The 25225-nt window shown below is 42.5% G+C and overlaps 1 protein-coding gene across 2 annotated transcripts in view; it reads right to left on the bottom strand.

Annotated features, from left to right (window-relative positions):
* The window catches only part of lrrc56 (leucine rich repeat containing 56), a 46850-nt gene that overhangs the window by 17078 nt on the left and 4547 nt on the right, over positions 1-25225 (bottom strand). For both annotated transcript variants that reach the window (XM_024379670.2, XM_024379671.2), the window contains exons 3-4: positions 16345-16432; positions 15499-15559 (exon numbers count right to left, since the gene is read on the bottom strand). In XM_024379670.2, the coding sequence (XP_024235438.1) occupies positions 15499-15559; positions 16345-16432 (149 nt within the window). The remainder of the gene's footprint in view (positions 1-15498; positions 15560-16344; positions 16433-25225) is intronic.

Raw genomic sequence — 25225 nt, 5'->3', positions numbered from 1 at the left:
ACTCCGTCCTAGCTGGAGGAGTGCTCTCATCTTATCTATCAACATAGACAGGGCTCCACAATAAGATAGGGTGCAGGCCGCAATCTGTTAGCCAGCCTGCCAGCTTAGTGGAGTCTGCCACTAGCACAGTCAGTGTAGTCAGCTCAGCGATCCCCATTGAGACCGTGCCTCAATTTAGGTTGAGCAAAACTAATCATGGCGGTGTTCGCCAAAGAAATCTCACTGGAATAAAGACCTCCTCCGTTACTGTCATTATTGAAAGAGATTGTGATATCTCACATTTAAAAATTGGGTTACTTACTTAGTGTTAGATCTCTCACATCCAAGGCAGTCATAGTCACTGATCATTATGGGGTGGCAGGGTAGCCTAGTGGTTAGAGCGTTGGACGAGTAACCTGAAGGTTGCAAGTTCAAACCCCCGAGCTGACATGATACAAATCTGTCGTTCTGCCCCTGAACAGGCAGTTAACCCACTGTTCCTAGGCCGTCATTGAAAATAAGAATTTGTTCTTAACTGACTTGCCTAGTTAAAATAATTTAAATTAAAATTCTTGCTGTGATTGGCCTGACTGAAACATGGCTCATGAATTTACTGTGTTAAATGAGGTCCTCTCCTCCTGGTTACACTAGTGACCATATCCCGCAGAGGTGTTGCTAACATTTACAACAGCAAAATACAAATAAATGACTGTGTTGTTGTATTTTGAGCTTCTAGTCATGAAATCTATATAGCCTACTCAATCACCCTGTTAACAGGCCTGCTGGGAAGTTAACAGGAGCCTGTTAACAGGCTCCTCCTACAGCGTTCCTCTCTGAGTTCCCTGAATTCCTATCGGACCTTGTGGTCATGGCAGAAAATATTCAAATATTTGGTGACTTTAATATTGACATGGAAAAGTCCACAGACCCACTGGGTTTTGTCCAACATGTCTCCGGACCTACTCATTGCCACAGTCATACCCTGGATCTAGTTTTGTCCCGTGGAATAAACATTGTGTTTTTCCTCATAATCCTGGACTATCAGACCACCATTTTATTACGTTTGCAATCGCAACAAATAATCTGCTCAGACCCTGACCAAGGATCATCGAAAGCCGTGCTATAAATTCTCGGACAACACAAAGATTCCGAGATGCCCTTCCAGACTCCCACCACCTATCCAAGGACATCGGAGTGCAAAAATCGGTTAACCACCTAACTGAGGATCTAAATGTAAAAACCAAAAACATTTGTCACAAGAAATTTGTTCCCTTGTATACAGAAAATACCCACGCCCTGACTAGCTTGGAAAGACAGTACCGTGCAATATTGAAGATGCCTCACCGCTGCTCGATAATCCTGTTTTTCAAGCCTAATTGAGGAGAATAAGAAAAATCCTAAATGTATTTTTGATACTGTTGCAAAGCTAACTGAAAAACAGCATTCAACAAGAGAGGATGGCTTTCACTTCAGCAGTGATGAATTCATGAACTTCTTCAATGAAAAGATCATGATAATTAGAAAGCAAATTACGGACTCCTCTTTGAACCTGCATATTTCTCCAAAGCTCAGTTGTCCTGAGTCTGCACAGAACTGCCAGGACCTAGGATCAACGGAGACACAAGTTTTTTTAATCCTGTATATCGACATATTCATGAAAATAGTCATGGCCTCTAACCCGTCAAGCTGCATACTGGACCCTATTCCAACTAAACTACTGAAAGAGCTACTTCCTGTGCTTTGCCCTCCTATGTTGAAGATAATAAATGGCTCCCTATCCACCGGATGTGTACCAAATTCACTAAAAGTGGCAGTAATAAAGCCTTTCTTGAAAAAGCCAAACTTTGACCCCTGAATTTTTTAAAAACGAATCGGCCTATATCGAATCTCCCATTCCTCTCACACATTTTAGAAAAAGCTGTTGCACAGCAACTCACTGCCTCCCTGAAGACAAATAATGTATATGAAATGCTTCAGTCTGGTTTTAGCACTGAGACTGCACTGAAGGTGGTAAATGACCTTGTAATGGCGTCAGACCAACGCTCTGCATCTGTCCTCATGCTCCTAGATCTTAGTGCTGCTTTTGACACCATCGATCACCACATTCTTTTGGAGAGATTAGAAACCCTAAATTGGTCTACACAGACAAGTTCTTGCCTGGTTTAGATCTTATCTGTCGGAAAGATATCAGTTTGTCTTTGTGGATGATTTGTCCTCTAACAAATCAGTTGTAAGTTTTGGCGTTCCTCAAGGTTCCAGTTTAGGACCACTATTGTTTAAACTATATATTCTACCCCTTGGTGATGTCATTCGAAACACAATGTCAACTTTCACCGCTATTTCTTTCTTTTTTTTTATTTCACCTTTATTTAACCAGGTAGGTTGGTTGAGAAAAAGTTCTCATTTACAACTGCGACCTGGCCAAGATAAAGCATAGCAGTGTGAACAGACAACAACACAGAGTTACACATGGAGTAAACAATAAACAAGTCAATAACACAGTAGAAAAATTAAAAAAGAGTCTATAATATACATTGTGTGCAAAAGGCATGAGGAGGTAGGCGAATAATTACAATTTAGCAGATTAACACTGGAGTGAAATGATCAAATGGTCATGTGCAGGTAGAGATACTGGTGTACAAAAGAGCAGAAAAGTAAATAAATAAAAACAGTATGGGGATGAGGTAGGTAAATTGGGTGGGCTATTTACCGATGGACTATGTACAGCTGCAGCGATCGGTTAGCTGCTCAGATAGTAGATGTTTAAAGTTGGTGAGGGAGATAAAAGTCTCCAACTTCAGCGATTTTTGCAATTCGTTCCAGTCACAGGCAGCAGAGAACTGGAAGGAAAGGCGGCCAAATGAGGTGTTGGCTTTAGGGATGGTCAGTGAGATACACCGGCTGGAGCGCGTGCTACGGGTGGGTGTTGCCATCGTGACCAGTGAACTGAGATAAGGCGGAGCTTTACCTAGCATGGACTTGTAGATGACCTGGAGCCAGTGGGTCTGGCGACGAATATGTAGCGAGGGCCAGCCTTGAGACTAGAGCATACAGGTCGCAGTGGTGGGTGGTATAAGGAGTGCAAATTTTAGTAACAAAAAGGATAGCACAATGTGATAAACTGCATCCAGTTTGCTGATGGTAGCAGTATTGATGAAGCTATTTTGATAGATGACATGGCTAGTGATACATGTATTACATAAGGATGCAGTCGAGGATCGGCATATGAGAGGATAATCAGTTTTACTAGTGGGTAAGTTTGAGTCAGTACCCAGTTGACGTGACCCAGTGAAGGAGGCTTTGTTGCAGAATAGAAAGCTGACTCTAGATTTTATTTTAGATTGGAGATGTTTGATATGAGTCTGGATGGAGAGTTTACAGTCTAGCCAGACAACTAGGTACTTATAGATGTCCACATATTCTAGGTCGGCACCATCCTGGGTGGTGATGCTAGTCGGGCGTGCGGGTGCAGGCAGCGAACGGTTGAAAAGCAGGCATTTGGTTTTACTAGTGTTTAAGAGCAGTTGGAGGCCACGAAAGGAGTGTAGTCGGGCGCGGCGGTGCAGGCAAATTGGCAGGCATTTGGCTAGTGTTTAAGAGCAGTTGAGGCCACGAAAGGAGGTTGTGGCATTGAAGCTCGTTTGAGGTTAGATAGCACAGTGTCCAAGGAAGGGCCAGAAGTATACAGAATGGTGTCGTCTGCGTAGAGGTGGATCAGGGAATCGCCCGCAGCAAGAGCAACATCATTGATATATACAGAGAAAAGAGTCGGCCCGAGGATTGAACCCTGTGGCACCCTAGAGACTGCCAGAGGACCGGACAACATGCCCTCCGATTTGACACACTGAACTCTGTCTGCAAAGTAGTTGGTGAACCAGGCAAGAAAGTCATTAGAAAAACCGAGGCTACTGAGTCTGCCGATAAGAATATGGTGATTGACAGAGTCGAAAGCCTTGGCCAGGTCGATGAAGACGGCTGCACAGTACTGTCTTTTATCGATGGCGGTTATGATATAGTTTAGTACCTTGAGCATGGCTGAGGTGCACCCGTGACCGGCTCGGAAACCAGATTGCACAGCGGAGAAGGTACGGTGGGATTCGAGATGGTCAGTGATCTGTTTGTTGACTAGGCTTTCGAAGACCTTAGATAGGCAGGGCAGGATGGATATGCGGACGACACACAGCTGTACATTTCAATGAAACACGGTGAAGCCCCAAAATTGCCTACCCTCGAAGCCTGTGTTTCAGACATAAGGAAGTGGATGGCGGCAAATGTTTTACTTTTAAACTCGAACAAAACAGAGATGCTAGTTCTAGGTCCCAAGAAACAAAGAGATCTGCTGTTGGGATCTGATAATTAATCTTGATGGTTATACAGTCGTCTCAAATAAAACTATGAAGGACTTCGGCGTTACTCTGGACCCTGATCTCTCTTTTGACGAACATATCAAGAATATTTCAAGGACAGCTTTTTTCCATCTTCGTAACATTGTAAAAACCTGTAACTTTTTGCCCAAAAATTATGCAGAAAAGCTAATCCATGCATTTGGCACTTCTAGATTAGACTACTGTAATGCTCTCCTCTCCGACTACCCGGATAAAGCACAAACTAAACAAGGCTGCTAGAATCTTGACTAAAACCCCAAAATTGTATCAAATTGTATCATATTACTACAGTGCTAGCCTTCTCTACGCTGGCTTCCTGTTAAGGCTAGGGCTGATTTCAAGGTTTTACTGCTAACCAAAAAAGCATTACATGGGGTTGCTCCTACCTTGCTCCCCACGATTTGGTCCTGCCGTACATACTAGGGATAAACAATATCAGTAATCAGTGAACATATCGGAATCGGACGATATTAGCTAAAAATGCCAACATTGGTATCGGTACCGTAAGATGGCGCCGGAGAAGAAGGCAGACGTTTTACGTTCCCCCAGCCGATTGTGTTTTTTGTTTTGTTTATTTGCAACTTGTTTTTTTAACTTATTTTGTACATAATGTTGCCGCTACCGTCTCTTATGACCAAAAATAACTTCTAGACACCAGGACTGCGATTACTCACCACGGACTAGCAAAATAATTTTTTTCCTTTCATGACTCTGACGAGCCAGACACAAAGGATATACTGCTTCCTCGGGAACAGGCTCGATCCCCGTGATCTGCGTGAAGAGGAGGCGGAGAATGAGGGGTCGAAGGTCAGGCTGCCTTCTGAGAATTCGTAGGTGATTGAATAAACCCCCATTTCCCTCCATTCTGCAAGCATACGTGCAATCTTAGGAGAATAAAATCGCTGAGTTACGCAGAAGATTAAACTACCAACGGGACATTAAAAACTAACATCTTATGCTTCACGGAGTTGTGGCTGAACAACAACAATATCAACATACAGCTGGCTGGTTATATGATGCACTGGCAGGACAGAACAGTGGAGTCTGGTAATACAAGGGGCGGCGGTATATGTATTTTTGTAAACAACAGCTTGTGCACGATATCTAAGGAAGACTCAAGTTATTGCTCGCGTGAGGCAGAGTATCTTATGAAAAGCTGTAGACCACACTACCTACCGAGAGAGTTTTCATCTGTATTCTTTGTAGCGGTTTACATACCACCACAGTCAGAGGCTGGCACTAAGACAGCATTGAATGAGCTGTATTCCGCCATAGGCAAACAAGAAACCGCTCACCCAGAGGCGGCACTCCTAGTAGCCGGGGACATTAATGCAGGGAAACTGAAATCCATTTTACCAAATTTCTATCAGAATGTTAAAAGCGCAACTAGAGAGCAGTAAAAAGAGGTAGGGTGGGTCAGTCCGTTTGGTCAAAAAGGTTGTGGTGTAGTGTATTAACCTCTCTGGGATATGTGGGACGAGCTTCATTTGTTGGCACTCCAATATGTTCCATAAACATCACAAATGGTCCTTTTGTTCGATTAATTCCATCAATATATATCCAAAATGTCAATTTATTTGGCGCGTTGGATCCAGAAAAACACTGGTTCCAACTTGCGCAACGTGACTACAAAATATCTCAAAAGTTAACTGTAAACTTTGCCAAAACATTTCAAACTACTTTTGTTATCCAACCTTCGGTATTTGTTCACGTAAATAATCGATAAAATTGAAGACGGGATGATCTGTGTTCAATACAGGAGTAAAACAAACTGTAGCATGCTTTCTGGTCACGTGCCTCTTTCTAACAGTACACTTCAAGTGACCCTCGTTCAAGATGGCCGTACTTCTTCATTACACAAAGGAAAAACCTCAACCAATTTCTAAAGACTGTTGACATCCAGTGAAACGATAGAAACTGCAAGATGGTCCATTAGAAATATGGATACCCAATGAAAACTCATTGAAAAGAGAGTGACTTCAAAAAAAAAGAAATCTGAATGGTTTGTCCTCGGGGTTTCGCCTGCTAAATAACTTATGTTATACTCACAGACATGATTCAAACAGTTTTAGAACCTTCAGAGTGTTTTCTATCCAAAATCTACTAATAATATGCATTCTTATTTTCTGGGGATGGGTAGCAGGCAGTTGAATTTGGGCATGCATTTCATCCGGACGTTAACATCTTCTACCCCAAGCCAAAAGCCATAAGCCTCCTGAACATCTAGTCGAATGGCTACCCAGACTATTTGCAGTGCCCCCCCCTCCCCACACCACTGCTACTCTCTGTTGTCATCTATGCATAGTCACTTTAATAACTCTACCTACATGTACATACTACTTCAACTAATCTGTGCCCCCGCACATTGACTCTGTAGCGGTACCTACTGTATATAGTCTCGCTATTGTTATTTTACTGCTGCTCTTTAATTACTTGTTACTTTTATCTCTTATCTATATATGTTTTAACTGCATTGTTGGTTAGGGGCTAAGCATTTCACTGTAAGGTACACCTGTTGTATTCGGCGCATGTGACAAATAATAAATAGCTAGTCAGCAACTTAACCCTGGTGCCCAAAGTTAACGTTATAAGCAGAGAACTAGCTTAATCTGGCCAATGAGGCTCGACCACACCAGGTTATGTGGAACAACAGTGGAATTTGCAGTTTGCCTTCAAAATTAAAGTCTGTCATTGACAGTAATGCAAATTAACACAAATAGTAGAATTATGCCATACTTTTATTTTGAAGGCTAACCGCAAAGTCCACTATTGTGGCTAATCCTTATTGTGGTTAGCTTCATATAGATGGGTCTGACCACCATAAATCAAATAGGAACCGTCTTATAAATTAGGGTTATTTTAGATGATGACACCTAGCTATATAGTTAGCTAGCTAACTATAGCTACTGAAACAGATGTTGTGTTATTTGACGTGTATCTTTTAAGACATGCAAAGACCGAAACGGTGTTCCATAGAAATCCTGTTGAGAATGAAACGACTGATCAACGAAACAGGTTTTGATTATGTTTTACTGGTAATGGGGCCATACGTAAATGCCAACAAAATAACTTTTTGGTCTGTGTGTGTGTGTGTGTGTAATCTTTATTTAACTAGGCAAGTCAGTTAAGAACACATTCTTATTTACATCCCGGATGACGCTGGGCCAATTGTGCTCCGCACTATGGGACTCCCAATCACGGCCGGATGTGCAACAACCTGGATTCAAACCATGCTCTAGACTGCTGTGTCCATGTGTGTGTGATAACTATTTAACTGTACTAGCTTTAAAGGCCGCTAAAATTGTAAATATCGGTTATCGATGTCGTATTTTTTGAAACGGAAAATATTGGATATCGGTATTGGGCAAAAATGTCATATCGGTGCACCACCAGTACATACCTACACGTACGCTACGGTCACAAGACGCAGGCCTCCTTATTGTCCCTAGAATTTATAAGCAAACAGCTAGAGGCAGGATTTTCTCCTATAGAGCTCAATTTCTATGGAATGGTCTACCTATCCATGTGAGAGACGCAGACTCGGTCTCAACCTTTAAGTTTTTTACTTAAGACTCATCTCTTCAGTAGATCCTATGATTGAGTGTAGTCTGGCACAAGGGTGTGAATGTGAACGGCAAGGCACTGGAGTGACGAACCACTCTTGCTGTCTCTGCCTGGCCGGCTCCCTCTCTCCACTGGGATTCTCTACCTCTGACCCTGTTACGGGGGCTGAGTCAGTGGCTTACTGGTGCTCTTCCATGCCGTCCCTAGGAGGGACGCGTCATTTGAGTGAGTTGATTCACAGAAGTGATCTTCCAGTCTGGTTTTGCGCCCCCTCAGGCTAGTGCGGTGGAGATCTTTGTGGGCTATACTCAGCCTTGTCTCAGGGTAGTAAGTTGGTCTGTTGATATCCCTCTAGTGGTGTGGGGACTGTGCTTTGGCAAAGTGATTGGGGATTTATCCTGCCTTGTTGGCCCTGTCCTGTGGTACCTGTCCGGAGGTAGTGTCCTGTCTGAATTTAAGTATGCTTCCTCTAATTCCGATTAGAGCAATTAGGAAGCATTAGTACGCTTCCTCTTCCTCTGATTTTTCCAAGATGGCGCAGCAGTTTTGTTTTTGTCCCAATGTAAATAGTCTTTTTGGTAAATGTTGAATACATATTTCAATCTCTTTTTTCCATTTTCAAATTAAATATACCTTCCTGCAACCTGCCTCACCCAATGTGGTACGGATCTGCTATTTTTTAGACCTTATCACTGGAACCTCCATCAGAAGCTAGCTGTCAGAAGCTAGCCAACTAATTAGCTACTTAGTCATTGGCTAACACTGCTAGCGGTCTTTACCTTTAGCACGGACACCAGCCGCTTTAGCACAGATAGCCCAGATAATATCTGCCAGTCTGCACAGCGCGATATCAGCCCTGAGCATATCGGACTACTTCTTTTTTCCACTACATCACCGGATTCCTGCCGCAAGTTCTGGACCATTACACCGGATTGTCACAGCTAGCTAGCTGCTACCGAGTGGCTATTGTGGCTAACGCCCTTGTCCAGAAGCATGCACAAGTTAGCCTCGAGCTAGGCCCATCTCCCTGCTAGCAAACAAAGTTCACCAACTATAATACCTCTCTTGCCAATTTGGCCTGGACCCTTTGTCAACACGGAGCCCCTCCGATCCATCACGACTGGTCTGCTTATCTGCTAATGTAATTCAACTGATGTGCTCTCAACCGGCCTCTGCGTTGTGGATGTTGTGAAGATCCATCTGCTATCCCTGGCCCGCTAGCTTCCTGAACACTGTCTCCCGCTCGCCTAGCATAGTAATTGACTACCGAATAGCTCCCTGTTTCATCTATTGCTGCTCATTGGACCCTAAGATCACTCGGCTACACAGCTGATGCCTGCTGGACTGTTTATTAACACGGTACTTAATTTTGTTTATCTGTCGGCCCCAGCCTTGAACTCAGGCCCTGTGTGTAGCTAACAGACACTCTCTTTGCCTATTTATCGCCTTTTAACTGTTGTAGTTGTCTTAGCTGTTTACCCGTTGTTGTCTCACCAGTTGTTGTCTTAGCTCTCCCAATCAACACCTGTGATTGCTTTATGTCAATATGCCTTGTATACTGTTGTTTAGGGCAGCTCTCATTGTTTTATTTTACTGTGGAGCCCCTAGTCCTGCTCAACATGCCTCAGATAGCCCCCTTGTCCCACCCCCCACACATACGAGACCGCACCTAGCTTAACTAGCGCCTCCAGAGATGCAACTTCTCTCATCAATGCCTAGATTTACCCCCACTGTACTCGCACCCTACCATACCCTTGTCTAGACACTATGCCCTGAATCTATCCTACCACACCCAGAAATCTGCTCCTTTTATTCTCTGTTCCCAAAACACTAGACGACCAGTCCTTACAGCCTTTAGCAGTACCCTCATCCTACTCCTCCTCTGTTCCTCTGGTGATGTAGAGGTTAACCCAGGCCCTGTGTGTCCCCAGGCGCACTCATTGGCTGACCTCTGTAACCGTAATAGCCTTGGTTTCATGCATGTTTACATCAGAAGCCTCCTCCCTAAGTTTGCTTTATTCACTGCTTTAGCACACTCCGCCAACCCTGATGTTCTAGCCGTGTCTGAATCCTGGCTTAAGAAGGCCACCAAAAATTCAGAAATGTCCATCTCCAATTACAACATTTTCCGTCAAGACAGAACTGCTAAAGGGAGCGGAATTGCAATCTACTGTAGAGAGAGCCTAAAGAGTTCTGTCATACTATCCAGGTCTATGCCCAAACAGTTTGAGCTTCTACTTTTAAAGATCCATCTCTCCAGAAATAAATCCCTCACTGTTGCTGCTTGTTATAGACCCCCCTCAGCCCCCAGCTGTGCCCTGGACACCATATGTGAATTGATTGCCCCACATCTATCGTCAGAGATCGTAATGCTAGGTGACCTAATTGGGATATGCTTAACACCACAGACGTCCTACAATCTAAGATCGATGCCCTCAATCTCACACAAATTATCAAAGAAACTACCAGGTACAATCCCAAATCCATAAACCTGGGCAACCTCTTAGATATCATCCTGACCAACATGCCCTCCAAATATACCTCAGCTGTTTTCAACAAGGATCTTAGCGATCACCGCCTCGTTGCGTGCATCCGTTATGGGTCCACGGTCAAACGACCACCACTCATCACTGTCAAACGCTCCCTAAAACACTTCTGCGAGCAGGCCTTTCTAATCGACCTGGCCCGGGTATCCTGGAAGGATATTGACCTCATCCTGTCAGGAGAGGATACCTGGTTGTTCTTTAAAAGTGCTTTCCTCACCATCTTAAATAAGCATGCCCCTTTCAAATAATTTAGAACTAAGAACAGATATAGCACTCGTTTCACTCTAGACTTGACTGCCCTTGACCAGCACAAAAACACCCTGTGATGTACTGCACTAGCATCGAATAGTCCCCACGACATGTAACTTTTCAGGGAAGTCAGGAACCAATACACACAGCCAGTTAGCAAAGCAAAGGCTAGTTTTTTTAAACAGAAATTTGCATCCTGCAGCACTAATTCCAAAAAGTTTTGGGACACTGTAAGGTCCATGGAGAATAAGACTACCTCCTCCCAGCTGCCCACTGCACTGAGACTTGGAAACATTGTCACCACTGATAAATCCATGATAATCGAGAATTTCAATAAGCAATTCTCTAAGACTGACCATGCTTTCCACCTGGCTAACCCAACACTGGTCAACAGCTCTGCACCCCCTGCAGAAACTGGCCCAAGCCTCCCCCTGCTTTCTCCTTCACCGAAATACAGATAGCTGATGTTTTGAAAGAGCTGCAAAACCTGGACCTGTACAAAACCTGGACCTGGGCTAGACCATCTGGACCCTCTCTTCCTAAAATTATCCGCCGCCATTGTTGCAACCGTATTACTAGTCTGTTCAACCTCTCTTTCGTATCGTCTGAGATTCCGAAAGACTGGAACGCTGCTGCGGTCAACCCCTCTTCAAAGGGGGAGACACTCTAGACCCAAGCTGTTATAGACCTATATCCATCCTGCCCTGCCTATCTAAAATCTTTGAAAACCAAGTGAACAAACAGATCACCAACCGTATCTTCTCCACTATGCAATCTGGTTTCTGAGCTGGTCACGGGTGCACATCAGCCACGCTCAAAGTCCTAAACGATATCATAACCGCCGTTGATAAAAGACAGTACTGTGCAGCCATCTTCATCGACCTGGCCAAGGCTTTCGACTCTGTCAATCACCATATTCTTATCGGCAGACTCAACAGTCTTGGTTTCTCTAATGACTGCCCCTTCTGGTTCACGAACTACTTCTCAGAGTTCAGTGTGTCAAATCGGAGGGCATGTTGTCTGGAACTCTGGCAGTCTCTATGGGGTGCCACAAGGTTCAATTCTCGGGCCGACTCTTTTCTCTGTATATATCAATGATGTCGCTCTTGCTGCAGGTGATTCTTTGATCCACCTCTTAAGCCGATGACACCATTCTGTATACATCTGGCCCTTCTTTGGACACTGTTAACAAACCTCCAAACGAGCTTAAATGCCATACAACACTCCTTCTGTGGCCTCCAACTGCTCTTAAATGCTAGTAAAATTAAATGCATGCTCTTCAACCGATCGCTGCCCACACCCACCTACCCGACTAGCATCACTACTCTGGACAGTTATGACTTAGAATATTTGGACAACTACAAATACCTAGGTATCTGGCTAGACTGTAAACTCTCCTTACAGACTCACATTAAACATCTCCAATCCAAAATTAAATCTAGAATCGGCTTCCTATTTCGCAACAAAGCCTCCGTCACTCATGCTGCCAAACTTACCCTCGTAATACTGACTATCCTACCGATCCTTGACTTCGGCAATGTCATTTACAAATTAGCCTCCAACACTCTACTCAGCAAATTGGATGCAGTCTTTCACACTGCTATCTGTTTTGTCACCAAAGCCCCCATATACGATCCACCATTGCGACCTGTATGCTCTCGTTGGCTGGTCCTCGCTACATATTCATCGCCAAACTCACTGGCTCCAGGTCATCTATAAGTCTTTGCTAGGTATAGCTCGGCCTTATCTCAGCTCACTGGTCACCATAGCAATACCCACCTGTAGCACACGGCCCAGCAGGTATATTTCACTGGTCATCCCCAAAGCCAACACCCGCTTTGGCCGCCTTTCTTTCCAGTTCTCTGCTGCCAATGACTGGAACGAATTGCCAAGATCACTGAAGTCAGAGACATACATCTCCCTCACTAACTTTAAGTGTCAGCTGTCAGAGCAACTTACCGATCGCTACAGCTGTACAAAGCCCCTGTAAATAGCCCATTCAACCAACTACCTACCTCATCCCCATATTTGTTTTTCTGCTCTTTTGCACACCAGTATTTCTACTTGCACACCCTCATCTGCACATATATCACTCCAGCGTAAATTGCTAAATTGTAATTACTTTGCCACTATTGGCCTATTTATTGCCTTACCTCCTTACTTCATTTGCACACACTGTGTACAGATTTTTCTATTGTGTTTTTGACTGTACGTTTGTTTATCACGTGTAACTCGTTGTTTTTGTCACACTGCTTTGCTTTATCTTGGCCAGGTCACAGATGTAAATGAGAACTTGTTCACAACTAGCCACCTGGGTTAAATAAAGTTAACTAAAAAATAAATAAATAACATTAAAATAATTCTCTCTCTCCCTCCCCTCCTGGGGGACCTGAGCCCTAGGATCATGCCTCAGGACTACCTGGCCTGATGACTTTTAGCTGTCCCCAGTCCACTTGGTCGTGCTGCTGCTCCAGTTTCAACTGTTCTGCCTGCGGCTATGGAACACTGACCTGTTCACCAGACGTGCTACCAAGTCCCGGAAGTGCTGTTTTCGACTTTCTCTCTCTACTGCACCTGCTGTCTCGATCTCTTGAATGCTCGGATATGAAAAGCCAACTGACACTTACTCCTAAGGTACTGACCGGTTGCAGCCTCTACAACCACTGATTATTATTTGACCCTGCTGGTCATCTATGAACATTTGAACATCTTGAAGAACAATCTGGCATTAATGGCCATGTACTCCTATAATTTCCACCTGGCACAGCCAGAAGAGGACTGACTGGCCACCCCTCAGAGCCTGGTTCCACTCTAGGTTTCTTCCTAGGTTCCTGCCTTCCTAGGGAGTGTTCCCTAGCCACTGTGCTTCTACATATGCATTGCTTGCTGTTTGGGGTTTTAGGCTGGGTTTCTGTAAAGCACTTTGTGGCATCTGCTGATGTAAAAAAAAAGTCTTTATAAATATATTTGATTGATTGATAGGAAACCCATACACAGTGGGTCTGCTGCTTTGTCCCCTATCATAGAGACTGAGCATATACAATTGAAGTCGGAAGTTTACATACACTTAGGTTGGAGATGTTAAAACTTGTTTTTCAACCACTCCATACATTTCTTGTTAACAAACTATAGTTTTGGCAAGTTGTCTAGGACATCTTTGTGCAACAATTGTTTACAGAAGGATTATTTCACTGTATCACAATTCCAGTGGGTCAGAAGTTTACATACACTAAGTTGACTGTGCTTTTAAACAGCTTGGAAATGCCCAGAAAATTGTGTCATGGCTTTAGAAGCTTCTGTTAGGCTAATTGACATCATTTGAGTCAATTGGAGGTGTACTTCAAACTCAGTGCCTCTTTGCTTGACACCATGGGAAAATAAAAAATAATCAGCCAAGACCTCAGAAAAAAATTGTGGATCTCTACAAGTCTGGTTCATCCTTGGGAGCAATTTTCAAACGCCTGACGGTACCACGTTAATCTGTACAAACAATAGTATGCAAGTATAAACACCATGGGACCACACAGCCGTCATACCACTCAGGAGACACTTTCCGTCTCCTAGAGATGAACGTACTTTGGTGCGAAATGTGCAAATCAATCACAAAACAACAGCAAAGGACCGTGTGAAGATGCTGGAGGAAACAGGTACAAAAGTATCTATATCCACAGTAAAACAAGTCCTATATCGACATAACCTGAAAGGACGCTCAGCAAGGAAGAAGCCATTGCTCCAAAACCGCCATAAAAAAGCCAGACTACGGTTTGCAACTGCACAGGGGGACAAAGATCGTACTTTTTGGAGAAATGTCCTCTGATATGATGAAACAAAAATAGAACTGTTAGGCCATAATGACCATCGTTATGTTTGGAGGGAAAAGGAGGATGCTTGCAAGCCAAAGAACACCATCCCAACCGAGAAGCACGGGGGTGGCAGCATCATGTTGTGAGGGTGCTTTGCTGCAGGAGGGACTGGTGCACTTCACAAAATAGATGGCATCATGAGCAAAGAAAATTATGTGGATATATTGAAGCAACATCTCAAGACATCAGTCTGGAAGTTAAAGCTTGGTCGCAAATGGGTCTTCCAAATGGATAATGACCCCAAGCATACTTCCAAAGTTGTGGCAAAATGGCTTAAGGACAACAAAGTCAAGGTATTGGAGTAGCCATCACAAAGCACTGACTTCAATCCTATAGAAAAGTTGTGGGCAGAACTGAAAAAGTGTGTGCGAGCAAGGAGGCCTACAAACCTGACTCAGTTACACCAGCTCTGTCAGGAGAAATGGGGCAAAATTCACCCAATTTATTGTGGGAAGCTTGTGGAAGGCTACCTGAAACGTTTGACCCAAGTTAAACAATTTAAAGGCAATGCTACCAAATACTAATTGAGTGTAGGTAAACGTATGAACCGTGAAAGAAATAAAAGCTGAAATAAATAATTCTCTCTACTATTATTCTGACATTTCACATTCTTAAAATAAAGTGGTGATCCTAACTGACCTAAGACAGGGCATTTTTACTAGGATTAAATGTCAGCAATTGTGAAAAACTGAGTTTAAATATATTTGGCTAAGGTGCATGTAAACTTCTGACTTCAACTGTACAGGGCTACCTGCCTTTTTACTGTGAAGTACTGCTAGCAGTAGTATTTGTAGTACTTGGAATGCAGAAAGTGCTTTGTTTTACCTAGTCAAAGAGAAGTAAAAAAAACTACAACACATAACTATAATAGACATACAGAGACAGAGCACTATAGTGGAACTTTCCACTTACCTCACTGACATTATCATACTGTTGTTCATTTTCAGCTGCACCAGCTTGGGCAAGTAGGCACCTGCAAGATGATAAGATAGAGAGACGTTCCTCACACGTCACAGAGGGCCGATGACTTGATTTGATTGGGTCTTAAACAGATGGCTGGCTCCCTCCCAGCCATGCCTCAACAGGCCTATAAACTCCATTCATTAGCAGAGAGATTGAGAGTGAGTTGGACTCTGCTGCTAGTGCACAAGCCAGACGCACGTGATTCACCCCTGTGCAGACAAACTTCAGTCATGCCTGCACACGTTGTGCAACTGAGGTTTTCCTAAGGACATAGGTGAGCATGATGGTGCGGTTCTTTCTGGCCTTATCTTTTAAACCAGTGAGAAGAGAGGGGGAGGGAGTTGTGCCCAGTGAGAGAGCTTTGGTACAGTACAAACCTGAGGGTGAATTTGGCATGTTCTGTTTTGTGTGTCACACAGCTACAGTGTTTTTTGTCTGGTCTTTATCTATGTCTGACGAGAAACCATGTCTGTATAGATTGTGACGGTCTTCATGTATCTATGCTATAAGTCATTACATGAACTCATCAAGTGTGAGCCGATCAACCCTGTACATTTCCACATTTGCAGTAGGTATGGCATAACGCCCACTTCGTGTTTGATTAAAAACGAGGATTCACATACAGTACTATTGATATACACTTCATATACAGTACATAGTCCCCTATAAATTCAAATACTGCATGCAAAAATATGTATATATCTATGTGTAATATAATACAAATACAGTATGGGCCTACACATGTAGTGGACTGAAAGGGTAGTGTATGCTGCTTGACCAGTGATTGTCTCTCACCAAAGTTGCCCAGAGTGCTCTCCTGAGTGTCCACACACATTACCAGGGAAGTGACCTGAACTAGGTCTTCTGTTCCCGACAAGGCTTTCTGTGGGGTCAGAGAGAAATATGTCATGGACTTTATCAAATTGATTCTCTTAGCCGACATTATGTAACAGCACACTGGTTGAATTAATGTTGTTTCAATGTAATTTGTCATCCTATTGTGATGTGGAATCTACGTGGAAAGCATTTGGATTTGCAAAAACTAATCAACCAGTACTGTTTATCTAATTTCAACCAGTGTTGCAAACATTGAAATTAGTGTAAAACGTAGGTTAAGTCATTGTATTTAAGTTGACTAACAGGTTGTTACATCAATCTAATTTCAACATAGTCACCAGAACTACGTATACATTAAAAGTGCATAGAAAATTCCATGTAGAAAAGTAAACAATATTTTTCATGCAATATACTTTATATTGGGTGGTTTAATTTATGTAGAATTTCATATGATTATTTTTATGTTTACCTTGTTTCAATGTTGATAGTAAAATGATATGTTTGAATCAACATTTTTGTTTCAACGTCATGCCATCAACTTAAATAAAAGAGGTGTATTGAAACAAAATTTGAAGCCACAGTCAAACGATTCCTGACTGAACAGTGATTTGTGCTCGTTTATGAGGGATAATGAACTTTATTGAGAACTAGTCTTCCATCCAGATGCCTACCTCTAAGTATAACCTGGTCTCAGTGCCTTTTTGTATTATTCTGTACGTAAATCTGAGACACTCGTTTTAGCATGATATGCTACTTTTCGTATGGTATGTATTAAAATTGTGGATGTCCATTATGCATTTGCATGATACAGTATTATACGAATTCTAGCTAGCTGGCTAACGTTAGCTACGCTAGGGGTTAGGTTAGGGTTAAGTTTAGGAGTTACAGTGCATTCGGAAAGTATTTAGACCCCTTGACTTTTTGCACATTTTGTTACGTTGCAGACCTTATTCTAAAATTGATTAAATTGTTTTTTCCCTCATCAGTCTACACACAATACCCCACAATGACAAAGCAAAAACAGGTTTTTAGAATTTTTGGTAAATGTATATAAACAAAACTGAAATATAAAATTTACATAAGTATTCAGACACTTTACAAATGCTTACTTACAAGCCCTTAACCAACAATGAAGTGAAGAAAAACATACTTAAAATAACAAATAATTAAAGAGCAGCAGGTAAATAACAATAGCGAGGCTATATACAGGGGGTATCGGTACAGTCATTGTGCAGGGGCACCGGTTAGTCGAGGTAATTGAGGTAATATGTACATGTAGGTAGAGTTATTAAAATGACTATGAACCCTTGGATTTAATAACTGGTTGACCCTCCTTTGGCAGCAATAACCTCAATCAAACGTTTTCTGTAGCTGTGGATCAGACCTGCACAGCGGTCAGGAGGAATTTTGGACTATTCCTATTCAAAAAACTGTTTCAGATCAGCAATATATCAGCAATATTCTTGGGATGTCTGTTGTGAATTGCTCTCTTGAGGTCATGCCATAGCATCTCAATCGGGTTGAGGTCAGGACTCAGACTCCAGAAGGCTTATTTTCTTCTGTTGAATCCATTCTCTTGTTGATTTACTTATGTGTTTTGGGTCATTGTCCTGTTGCATCACCCAACTTCTGTTGAGCTTCAATTGGCAGACAGAGAGCCTAACATTCTCCTGCAAAATGTCTTGATAAACTTGGGAATTCATTTTTCCGTCAATGAGAGCAAGCTGTCCAGGCCCTGAGGCAGCAAAGCAGCTACAAACCATGATGCTCCCTCCACTATACTTTACAGTTGGGATGAGGTTTTGATGTTGGTGTGCTGTGCCTTTTATTCCCTACACATAGTGTTGGATGTTCCTTCCAAACAACTCAACTGTAGTTTCATCTGTCCACAGAATATATTTTGCCAGTAGCGCTGTTGAACATCCAGGTGCACTTTTTCAAACTTCAGACGTGCAGCAATGTGTATTTTGGACAGCAGTGGCTTCTTCCGTGGTGTCCTCCCATGAACACCATTCTTGTTTAGTGTTTTACGTATCGTAGACTCATCAACAGAGATGCTAGCATGTTACAGATATTTCTGTAAGTCTTTAGCTGACACTCTAGGATTTTTCTTCACCTCATCGAGCATTCTGCGCTGTGCTCTAGCAGTCATCTTTGCAGGACGGCCACTCCTAGGGAGAGTAGCAACAGTACTGTACTTTCTCTATTTATAGACAATTTGTCCTACCGTGGACGATGAACATAAAGGCTTTAAGAAATACTTTTGTAACCATTTCCAGCTTTATGCAAGTCAACAATTCTTAGTCTTAGGTCTTCTGAGATCTCTTTTGTTTGAGGCATGGTTCACACCAGGCAATGCTTCTTGTGAATAGTACTCACAATTTAGTGAGTGTTTTTTGTAGGGCAAGGCAGTCCTAACCAACATCTCCAATCTCATCTCATTGATTGGACTCCATGTTGACTCCTGACTCCAATGAGCTTTTGGACAAGTCATTAGCATAGAGGTTCACATACTTTCTTCAACCAACACTGTGAATGGTTAAATAATGATGTGGTCTAGTGTTTTTTCCCTCTGGTTACACATGCTGGTAGAAATGAGATAAAACAGAGTTAAGTTTTCCTGCATTAAAGTCCCCGGCCACCTCTGGTTGAGCGTTTCCCTGTTTACTTATGACCGTATACAGCTCATTGAGTGCGGTCTTAGTGCCAACATCGGTTTGTGGTGGTATGTAGACATCTACGAAAAATACAGATAAATTCTCTTGGTAGATAGTGTGGTCTACAGCTTATCATGAGATACTCTATCTCAAGTGAGCAAAACCTTGAGACTTCCTTAGATTTCGTGCACCAGCTGTTTTTACAAATATACATAGACCGCCACCCCTTGTCTTACCAGAGGTCGCTGTTCTATCCTACCGAAAAAGCTTAAAACCCACCAGCTATATATTATTCATGTCGTTGTTCAGCCATAACTTGGTGAAACACAAGATATCACAGTTTTTATGTCCCTTTGGTAGGATATACGTGATCGTATTTCATCTATTTTATTATCAATGATTGTACGTTGGCAAATAGGGCCGATGGTAAAGGTAGATTACCTTCTCTGCCACGGATCCTATCAAGGCACCCTGATCTTCGTTCATGATACCTCCGTCTCTTTCTTCTGCAAATTACGGGGATGAGGACCTTGTCGGGCGTCTGAAGTAAATCCTTCCCGTCCGACTCGTTGAAGAAAAAGTATTCCTCCAGTATGGGGTGAGTAATCGCTGTCCTGATATCTAGAAGCTCTTTTCTGTCATAAGACACGGTGGCAGAAACATTATGTACAAAATAACGGGAAAAAACATACACAATAGCACAATTGGTTGCGGGATCGTAAAACGGCAGCAATCTCCTTCGGCGCCATTGCTTGATCTGGCAGCTTCTTGGGTTTGACGCTACAAATTTAGCACACAGTTTCTCCCATTCTTCTCTGCACATCCTGTCCAGCTCTGTCAGGTTGGATGGGGAGTGTCGCTGCACAGCTATTTTCAGGTCTCTCCAGAGATGTTCAAGTCCGGACTCTGGCTGGGCCACTCAAGGACATTCAGAGACTTGTCCGGAAGCAACTCCTGCATTGTCTTGGCTGTGTGCTTAGGGTCGTTGTCTTGTTGGAAGGTGAACCTTCGCCCCAGTCTGAGGTCCTGTGTGCTCTGGGGCAGGTTTTCATCAAAGATCATTCTGTACTTTGCTCTGTTCATCTTTCCCTCAATACTGACTAGTCGCCCAGTCCTTGCCGCTGAAAAACATCCACCACCATGCTTCACCGCAGGAATGGTGCCAGGTTTCCTCCAGACGTGACGCTTGGCATTTAGGCCAGAGTTAGTTCTTGGTTTCATCAGATCAGAGAATCTTGTTTCTCATGGTCTGAGAATCCTTTAGGTGCTTTTTGGTAAACTCCAAGCAGGCTGTCATGTGCCTTTTACTGAGGAGTGGTTTCTGTCTCGCCACTGATTGGTGGAGTGCTGAAGAGACGGTTTTCATTCTGGAAGTTTCTCCCATCTCCACAGAGGAACTCTGGAGCTCTGTCAGAGTGACCATCAGGTCCTTGGTCACCTCCCTGACCAAGGCCCTTCTCCTCTTGTTCAGTTTGGCCGGGCTGCCAGCTCTAGGAACAGTCTTGCTGGGGGAAGGATTTAGCTAAAAGGGTTAGGGTTAGGGGAAATATTAGCTAACATGGTCAGTAGTTGCAAAATAGCTTTAAAAAAAGTAGCAAGTAGTTGGAAAGTTGATAATTAGCTAAAGTTGATGAGATTCGAATTCACAACCTTTGGAAACAAGCTGGGCTATCATGTCAACACATTTAGACATTGATCAGCTTTCATACTCATTTTTGTAGACCAGCTAAATAACATTAAATATTTGAAAGTAACTAACTTTCCTTAACAAGCTGTCTGTGAATGTAAATTCAGAGTGAAGTTGGGTTTATGTAGGCAACATTGACATCCGTTTCGCCCAAATGACACCATTTCAAAGAGTAGCTAGGTATACTGTCATTCATTCATGGTTGATTGTATCTTTAGAAGTAATTATCATTAGACATATAAATAGGATGCCAAATTAATGATATTAATAATAAACTTTCACCTTTGGATATTGTCTTTTATATGAAGGATGGTTAGTTGACTTCAAATGTAATCTACAAGTTAATAATTAAGAATAGGACTAAATCAAACTTATTTCAAGTGCATTATTATTGCTATTCTTTAACTTCGATTATTGGTTGAGAAGGAGACATGAATCCATCTTATCAATCAACTGGATATTGAATTGTGAACGCAACCAAATATCAACGTTTTCATGCTTGGATAATATATTTATATATACACTACCGTTCAAAAGTTTGGGGTCACTTAGAAATGTCCTTTTTTTTTAAAGAAAAACACTTTCTGTCCATTAAAATAACATAAAATTGATTAGAAATACAGTGTAGACATTGTTAATGTTGTAAATGACTATTGAAGCTGGAAGTGGCTGATATTGAATTGAATATCTACATAGGCGTACAGAGTTCCATTATCAGCAACCATCACTCCTGTGTTCCAATGGTGGTTGTGATGGTTGTGTTAGCTAATCCAAGTTTATCATTTTAAAAGGATAATTGATCATTAGAAAACCCTTTTGCAATTATGTTAGCACAGCTTTAAACTGTTGTTCTGATTAAAGAAGCAATACAATTGGCCTTCTTTAGACTAGTTGAGTATCTGGAGCATCAGCATTTGTGGGTTTGATTACAGAAAACAAAGAACTTTCTTCTGAAACTCGTCATTCTATTCTTGTTCTGAGAAATGAAGGCTGTTCCATGCGAGAAATTGCCAAGTAACTAAAGATCTCGTACAACGTTGTGTACTACAGCGCAAACTGGCCCTGACCAGAATAGAAAGAGTGGGAGGCCCCGGTGCACAACTGAGCAAGAGTAGAAGTAAATTAGAGTATCTAGTTTGAGAAACAGATGCCTCACAAGTCCTCAACTGGCAGCTTCATTAAATAGTACCCACAAAACACCAGTCTCAACGCCAACAGTGAAGAGGCGACTCCGGGATGCTGGCCTTCTTGGCCGAGTTGCAAAGAAAAAGCTCAGACTCAGACTGTCAATAAAATTAATAGATTCAAATGGTCAAAAGAACACAGACACTGGACAGAGGAACTCTGCCTAGAAGGCCAGCATCCCAGAGTCGCCTCTTCACTGTTGGCATTGAGACTGCGTGTACTATTTAATGGAGTTGCTTTTCTTTCAAAAACAAGGACATTTCTAAGTGACCCCAAACTTTTGAACGGTAGTGTACATATTTCTGATAATTATGCTGAAATTATGTTAATGTAACAAATCTGTAAGTCAGTTTAAGTCATTGTATATATTTGAAGTTTTACCCTAATTTAAATGTTTATAACGCTGGTTGAAATAAGATGTAAACAGTACTTGCTGACTTTTTGCAAATCCAAATGTGTATTCCACATAGATTCCACGTCACAATAGGTTGACATACGAGGTTGAAACAACATTGATTCGACCAGTGTGTGCCCGGTGGGAGTGTTGTGCAGTAACTACTCTTGCTTTTGGAGAAAAAGAAACCAGTGAAAGCTTAACTTCCACAGGCGTCGACAACATTCTAAATTCTACTCATGACTGTGTCTATTGTCTGTCTGTCGCTGGAGGAGGTAGCCAGGTTCTAGGTTAACACCACAGATGATTATGGATGGGAGTGTTTGCACACCATGCCTTTTGGCTCAGCGTAATCAGAACGGTGCAGACTCCAGAGATAAATCAAAACCTCCCCAATAGCTTTAATGGCCACATCTCAGTAGGCACACCTATGTCTCCTCCCTCCCAGAGACCAATCTCACTGACAAGGCTAACAGCATTCCCACCAGGCAACAGCACCACAGCTTAATTTATAGTATAAACTAGCCCATCAAATAATTTCAAAAGTGATGCTGAAAGAGAGGGAGAAAAGTGTTCGTTTGCGCAGTGTTTGTTTTTATAAAATACTAACCAACAAACTCCATTTAAAAGTAACACTGCAAGGAAAGATTCTCCAGTGTGCCATTCATCAACCTCTGATGCAAGTGAGACTTTTATGAATGTCCCCCCATATGTCCACTCAGCAATCAAGATAATGGAGCATGTTAATAGCTGTCAGAACAGTGTCACGTCGGAGTCATAGCTCATTCGCTTAGTCACGTGTCTGTTCATTCAAGCATCTTTTAAATGCATAGGAATATAGGAATGTACAGGCGTGGACAAAAGTTGAGAATGACACAAATATTAATATTCACAAAGTCTGCTGCCTCAGTTTGTATGATGGCAATTTGCATATACTCCAGAATGTTATGAAGAGTGATCAGATGAAATGCAATCAATTGCATAGTCCCTCTTAGCCATGTAAATTAACTGAATCCCCAAAAAACATTTCCACTGCATTTCAGCCCTGCCACAAAAGGACCAGCTGACATCATGTCAGTGATTCTCTCGTTAACACAGGTGTGATTGTTGATGAGGACAAGGCTGGAGATCACTCTGTCATGCTGATTGAGTTCGAATAACAGACTGGAAGCGTCAAAAGGAGGGTGGTGCTTGGAATCATTGTTTTTCCTCTGTCAACCGTGGTTACCTGCAAGGAAACATGTGCTGTCATCATTGCTTTGCACAAAAAGGGCTTCACAGGCAAGGATACTGATGCCAGTAAGATTGCACCTAAATCAACCATTTATCAGATCATCAAGAACTTCAAGGAGAGCGGTTCAATTGTTGTGAAGAAGGTTTCAGGGCACCCAAGAAAGTCCAGCAAGCGCCAGGACCGTCTCCTAAAGTTGATTCAGCTGCAGGTTCGGGGTACCACCAGCACAGAGCTTGCTCGGGAATGGCAGCAGGCAGGTGTGAGTGCATCTGCACGCACAGTGAGGCAAAGACTTTTGGAGGATGGCCTGGTGTCAAGAAGGGCAGCAAAGAAGCCACTTCTCTCCAGGAAATACATCAGGGACGGACTGATATTCTGCAAAGGGTACAGGGATTGGACTGCTGAGGACTGGGGTAAAGTCATTTTCTCTGATGAATCCCCTTTCCAATTGTTTGGGGCATCTGGAAAAAAGCTTGTCCGGAGAAGACAAGGTGAGCGCTACCATCAGTCCTGTGTCATGCCAACAGTAAAGCATCCTGAGACCATTCATGTGTGGGGTTGCTTCTCAGCCAAGGGAGTGGGCTCACTCACAAGTTTGCCTAAGAACACAGCCATGAATAAAGAATGGTACCAATACATCCTCCGAGAGCAACTTCTCCCAACCATCCAGGAACAGTTTGGTGACGAACAATGCATTTTCCAGCATGATGGAGCACCTTGCCATAAGGAAAAAGGGATAATTAAGTGGCTCGGGGAACAAAACATTAAGATTTTGGGTCCATGGCCAGGAAACTCCCCAGACATTAATCCCATTGAGAACTTGAGGTCAATCCTCAAGAGGCGGGTGGACAAACAAAAACCCACAAATTCTGACAAACTCCAAGCATTGATTATGCAAGAATGGGCTGCCATCAGTCAGGATGTGGCCCAGAAGTTAATTGACAGCATGTCAGGGTGGATTGCAGAGGTCTTGAAAAAGAAGGGTGAACACTGCAAATATTGACTCTTTGCATCAACTTCATGTAATTGTCAATAAAAGCCTTTGTGAAATGCTTGTAATTATACTTCTGTATTCCATAGTAACATCTGAAGTTACTACTAGTTAAATATCTAAAGACACTGAGGCAGCAGACTTTGTAAAAATGTAGATTTGTGTCATTCTCAAAACTTTTGGCCACGACTGTATATAGCTTTCTGTCTTCATACGGGTAAGGAACCCAAAAATATGACTCAGCAATGTTGGCAATGCAGCCCATTTCGCAACCAATAGGTTTTCTGCCGAATACAATTGGGCGATTCCATGCCAGCGTAGGCTAAAAATATATTTTTGGTATCTCAGATTGTTCTGGTAGGATATTTGACATGCTTTTTACATTTGTATCAAACGTTTTTTAATAATTTATTTTTTATGATAGTGGAAATTTTAGACCTACAGCGCCTTCAGAAAGTATTCACACTAAAGGTCGGCCGATTAATCGGAATGGCCGATTAATTAGGGCCAATTTCAAGTTTTTATAACAATCGGTAGTCAGCATTTTTGGACACCAATTATGGCCGATTACATTGCACTCCACGAGGATATTGCATGGCAGGCTGATGACCTGTTATGCGAGTGCAGCAAGGAGTTAGCTAGCATTAAACTTATCTTATAAAAACAATCAATCTTAACATAATCACTAGTT

This window comes from Oncorhynchus tshawytscha, linkage group LG19 (genome assembly GCF_018296145.1).
Source record: "Oncorhynchus tshawytscha isolate Ot180627B linkage group LG19, Otsh_v2.0, whole genome shotgun sequence".
Lineage (NCBI taxonomy): Eukaryota > Metazoa > Chordata > Actinopteri > Salmoniformes > Salmonidae > Oncorhynchus > Oncorhynchus tshawytscha.
This window is presented reverse-complemented; position numbering and strand designations above follow the sequence as displayed.